General features: G+C 33.1%; 1 protein-coding gene across 1 annotated transcript; it reads left to right on the forward strand.

The window, feature by feature from the left end:
• The first annotated feature begins 1,295 nt into the window (after positions 1-1,295).
• Positions 1,296-5,644, forward strand: LOC111994566 (uncharacterized). Its single transcript, XM_024026455.2, has 6 exons — positions 1,296-1,478; positions 2,666-2,771; positions 3,004-3,353; positions 4,056-4,151; positions 4,935-4,994; positions 5,133-5,644. Exons 2-6 carry the CDS (start codon positions 2,669-2,671, stop codon positions 5,331-5,333), a joined length of 810 nt encoding a protein of 269 aa, XP_023882223.1. The 5' UTR covers positions 1,296-1,478; positions 2,666-2,668; the 3' UTR covers positions 5,334-5,644.

Consider the following 5,644-nt stretch of genomic DNA (forward strand, 5'->3'; position numbering starts at 1 on the left):
CACCTTTTGACAATCCTGTTGATTTGACCTGCAAAAGAGCACACTATCATCTGCAAAAAGCAGATGGGTTAGTCTTGGACTTCTTCTACCAAGGGAGAACCCCCTAATAGCGCCATCATTTTCGGTGCACAAAAGGAAAAGGAATGGTGATACAGGGTTGCCTTGCCGGATGCCTCTTGTAGGATGGATTAGTCCTTTTGGTTCACCATTTACTAGAATTGAGTAAGACATGCTTTTGACACAAATCATCATAAGATTAATCCATCTATCCTTGAACCCCAATTTCTCCATAATTTTTTCCAAGAAAGACCACTCCACCCTATCATATGTTTTGCTTATGTCTAACTTAAGGACCATATAACCAGTTTTGCCATTTTTGTGATTTTTCATGCTATGGAGAGTTTCAAAAGCAATAAGAATACCATCAGAGATCAAGCAGTTTTTTGTAAAGGCACTTTGATGTTCTGTAATGATTTGTGGTGTAATTTTTTTTCAATCTATTTGCTAATACCTTAGAAAAAATTTTATAAAGTACATTGCATAGTCTTATAGGTCGAAAATCATTAACAGACTGTGGGGGTTTTTTTTTTTTTTTTTTTTTTTTTTTTTTTTGGTATTAAGGTGTTAAAGGTATCGTTGATGGGATGGGGAAGGGCGGCTAAATTTAGGTAAGATAAAATGGTTTTTGTGACATCACTACCTACCAAATTCTAGTAATTTTGATGGAAGAGAAGGGGTATACCGTCAGGACTTAGGACTTGGTTATTCTCAACATGTGTAGTTCCTTTTCTCACATATAGCAAATAAATACCTACGTGGATATTTAAGAATGGTCCCAAAGACTTAGTTGGTCGAACTTATGATTTTTATGGTTAGAAATCATGAGTTCATGAAATCACTAGACTAATCATTGATTCTCAAAAAAAAAAAAAAAAACTCATTAATCATTATAGTCATTATCATAAATAAACTCTTATTTACCCAAAAAAAAAAAAAATTACAAATTCAATTTTCTTTTAGAAAGTCGCTCTAATCACTCCCTCCTATCATTTTAAAAAAAATACAAATTAAACATATAATCCTGATTTCAAAATTCAATCTCATATGTACAGTAATTTTTTTGATAATTCCATCATAGTCTGTCTTTTTTGTTTTTGGGATAAGATCACCATCATAGTCTCTTCTTGGACAACAAAATACCAGATTTTCTTTTGGGCCATAGAAGACTTATCGTAATAGGCAATAAAAAGAAGGCCCAAGAAAAGATATGTGTAGAGCAACCAAAACCCAAAAAAGGCCGTAGTTTTCGGCAAAACTGTGTTGTTTCATGACAACCCCAATCCACTCCAATTTCTCTCTCGCCTAATCGAGAAAATGACAGAGATCCTCAATCTCTACTCTCGAAAAGTCTCTTAACAGTTAACTCTTCATAACCTGTTGCAGCGGTCGACTCCGACCACCTCAGCGGTCGCTAGGAGGTTTCTCTCTCTCTCTCTCTCTCTCTCTCTCTCTCTCTGTGATTTTTTCTTTCCTAGTCGAACTGTAAATGCAAAATAGGTTTAAACCAAGCTTCATTTACTATTCATTGCTGCTCACTTAGACTTGGACTTGTAGCTTTCTCATTTATCTTATATTGGTTTCGTATTTGTTTACACACTTGTACTTGTATTAATGCCTATTACCAAGAAATTTCAGTACAAACCAATAATTTTGAGAATGATTATATATATATATATATATGTATGTATATATCTATGTAGCTAGGATTTTTATTTGCAATTTCATTTTTGTTGTTGTTGTTGTTGTTGGATTTATATTTATATGGACTCTGTGATCTTTTGGTTATGAATGAATTGTATGTGTGTGTTAATAGTGCACGATGATAATAATGATGGTCGTGGTGGATTTAATTTGAATTATGATATTGATTTCAATTATGTTTTTATGAAATGACTATTGAGACTTGTTATGTTTCCAAAATTTAAAACTTATTTGTTGTTTGGATGTAATGAAATTTAGAACTTATTTGGTTTTATTGAATGATTATTATCTCTATGGTTAAAGATGATTATTTTGTAATGTTACTATGTTTAGTTATACTTTTTTTAAATAATTTTTTTATTTCTTAAATATAAGATGTGACTTAAAAAAAAAAAAAAAAACTAAACATTAGTGATTATAATTATTGTATATTTATTTTTATAATTTAAAAATCATTAATTAAATTATTTATGACAAAATTGGTTTGACAACCAGTCTGACTAGAGAACCAAGAATCACTCATTTTTCCGATTCTTTGACCAGTCCAGTTCTTAAAACCATTATTCCATCTCTCACATTCTCAGTATTTCTTCTCCTTCTTAAACAATGTAATGTTGTATTCTTATATCACATCATCTTCTTAAACAATGCAATGTTGTATTCTTATATTGAGGTTACGTTAATGTAAGATTATTTATTAATTTTTTTTTTATAATTTTAAATATTTTTAACACACACAAGGGGAGAGGGGAGAAGGTCTTAAAGAAACTTACATTAATAATGTAAGATTATAATAATGTAATATTACAGTGTAATGTAAGATCACAGTGAATCAAACGCCCCCTAATTGAATATAAGCATGACCCACTTGTTTCTCTGTGTGTGTGTGTGTGTGTGTGTATAGGAAATGAAAATTATTCACTTTGCCTTTCGCTCCTGTCACAATGGCTTATTGCGGAGATTTCAGCTGCCACATATAGTTCGAACTCTTTCTACAAATGCAACTGCAGGTATTTTCTTTTTATCTTTCATTTGTATTTGCATATTGCTTGCTTTTTGAGACTAAGTGCTTGTGGTTAATGCATGTATGTTAAGGAGAAATTTCATGGAGCTTTTCATGAATCAATATGTGTTATTTTGTTCTAATCTGGGTCATGGTTTTGGTTTTGTTTTTCTAGATTTTCTCAGGTCCAGCTTTGTAAGCTAAAAATTATGATTTTGGTGCATTTGATCTTTAAACAGGGAGTGGTGTTGGTGATAAGCAAACTGACTCAATAGAGTCTGCTGACGAGTTTGAGCGTCGGATATTTGGTGACTTTTCTGGGGGTAATTCGAAGTCTGATGCCTTTTTTGAAAAGCTTGATAGACTTGGGAAGGCTCGTGACAGGTCAGGTTCTAGAATGGGCGAAGGAAGTAATTCCCAGATTTTAGATGGCCTAGATGAAAGTTTTAATACGTTATCGGATGGAATGGATGGGAAGTTGAAGAAAGCAGCCACGTATTTTGAATTTGATGAGCAAGAAATAGAGAAAGATGATTATTCATTTAGACCAGATATGACTTTTAGGGTTGGAATGACTTATGAGACAAAGGTATGCGCTATATGATATCAGCTGAGGCCTTTGTCTTCAGCTATTACAGTTTTTTAATAATCAATGTTTTAGGCTAATTTGAAAATATTAAAGCTTACCTTTGAGCTACCTGGTTTGTTCAGAGTGTCTAATGTATTCTCTAATGAAATATGTTCAATCAGGGAAGTCATAGAATGTGAGATTTATATGTGGCATATATTTTTGGTTCACTTGTTTTCTATTTTGCTTTTGCCCAAAAATCTCATGAACTTGTGCATTTTTACATTTGAACATGCTTTTGTGTGTGGAATGTGGACAGTTATTTTTCTCAAATTGAGTGAAATCAATGGATGTGCCCATTCTTGATCCATGAGATGATTGTTATAAAAAAATCCATGTTTATGTTCTTTGTAAAGTTAACAGTTCTTAACTTTTTGATTGGGAGGGAAAACAATAAAGTCTCCTGGTTATATATTTAAGGTAATTTGAAACAGTAATTCTTCCCTTGAAAATATATACAATTGGTTCAATGATGTCATAAGTTAAGGGTGTCAAATAATCCATAGGCCATTACCCACAATTTCATTTGGTATATTCTACAAAATATTATAGTTGTATGTTTTTGTTTCAGTTTATTGTTGCTGCTATGACCTGCTTTGTATTCTCTTTTTACCATCATTCATGCTGAATTGTCTTGTTTAAGCAGTCCCTGGCTTTATGCAGGACCTTGATCTTACGAAGCCAGGAGTAAGGAAACCCTTCAAAAGGACTGAGTTTGAAGTTACTACGGAGGAGGTTTTGAGAAAGGCTGACTTTAGGGTGAGTCTGATTTAGTACATTCCCTCTCATATGATGAGTATAAAATTACATTATGAATAGATATATATTCTTTTAAATGCAATCATGGAAGTATGATTGCCATGCTGTATAGTGGTAGGTCCAATCACATCCCATGCTTATCACTAATATTGATCAAGATCTAAACTAGAGTGATAAAATTCTAATGATTGTGATTTAAGATTATTGATCATGTAAGAGTAGAATGCGACCACTGGATTGGTGGGACAGTGCATTTCAATGTCTTAAATCTTTAAAGTTGAGCTTTTTCCCCATTTCTTTCATATGCCAATTTTAATTAATTACATTTGGTCTTTGGGTCTAATTGTATCCCTTCCTCATATACAAAGGTAAAGAGTGAGGTCATGGATTCAATTCCATATGGGTTTGTGAGTTGCGCGAACCTTAAAAAAACTGTAATTGGTTCAGTTACTATTTTCTTAGGAAAATCATATATATGAACAGCAAAAACTAAAAAGGTAGATGGAGGTGGGTGAAAAAAAATTGTAACAGGGCTATATTGATTTTGATTTTATGATTTTTCTTGTCTGCTACCAAAGACTGTCAAAATTAGGTTTTGGCCTTTTCTTGTTTGAACTGGTGGCTATTGAGATCTTTCTTTATTGCCCTCTGATTGAGCTTATATTTCTATGATCATTAGCACTTTTTTCTCCCTTTGTAAAAGTCATATTGACTACTTCAGTGATTTTAATTTCAAATTAGGATATGTTTGCCTTCTTGATCTTTGTTATTTGTTCTATGCAGAATGTCAGATTCCTTGCAAACTTCATAACAGAGGCTGGAATCATTATCAAGAGAAGCAAGGTAAAAAGGAAGCAAATACAAAAGGAATGATGCCTGTGTCTTTTTGAAATTCATTAAGCTTCTAGGGATTAAATTTGATTTTGAACTGCTGCTGACAATGATGTGAATCTTCCTGTTATTTCCTTGTTCATTGTGCAGACTCGCATTAGTGCCAAGGCTCAGAGGAAGGTTGCTAGGGAGATTAAAACAGCCCGAGCTTTTGGTTTAATGCCTTTCACAACAATGGGGACAAAATCGTTTGTTTTTGGAAAAACAATGGAAGCTCGTGATGAGGATTTTGAATATGAAACTTATGATAGTCGTATCAGTGCTGATGCAGATGCTAAAGACCCTCTTTGAGCCTAGGCTATGAGGTGAATGTTAACTCTCTACACTCTTTTTGGCAATGCCACAACTGAACGCCTTTTTTTTTTGGGCGGGGGGGTTGTTGGGGAAGAAAAATAGAATAAAGTAAGGGAAAAGATATCTTGACAATTTGTTGTATTGAAATTCTAGTGTATCCTTTAACGCAGTCATCTAGTTGGCGTGTTGTGTATCAAAAATTTTATTGGTAAAGACAAACTACAATAATAACATAATCATTAGTCTGGTCAACTCTTGGCTGTAAGGATACATCATTTTGAGAAAATGAACCTCATTGATGCCTAAAA

This window comes from Quercus suber, unplaced genomic scaffold, assembly GCF_002906115.3.
Source record: "Quercus suber isolate HL8 unplaced genomic scaffold, Cork oak 2.0 scaffold_15, whole genome shotgun sequence".
NCBI classification, from domain to species: Eukaryota; Viridiplantae; Streptophyta; class Magnoliopsida; order Fagales; family Fagaceae; genus Quercus; species Quercus suber.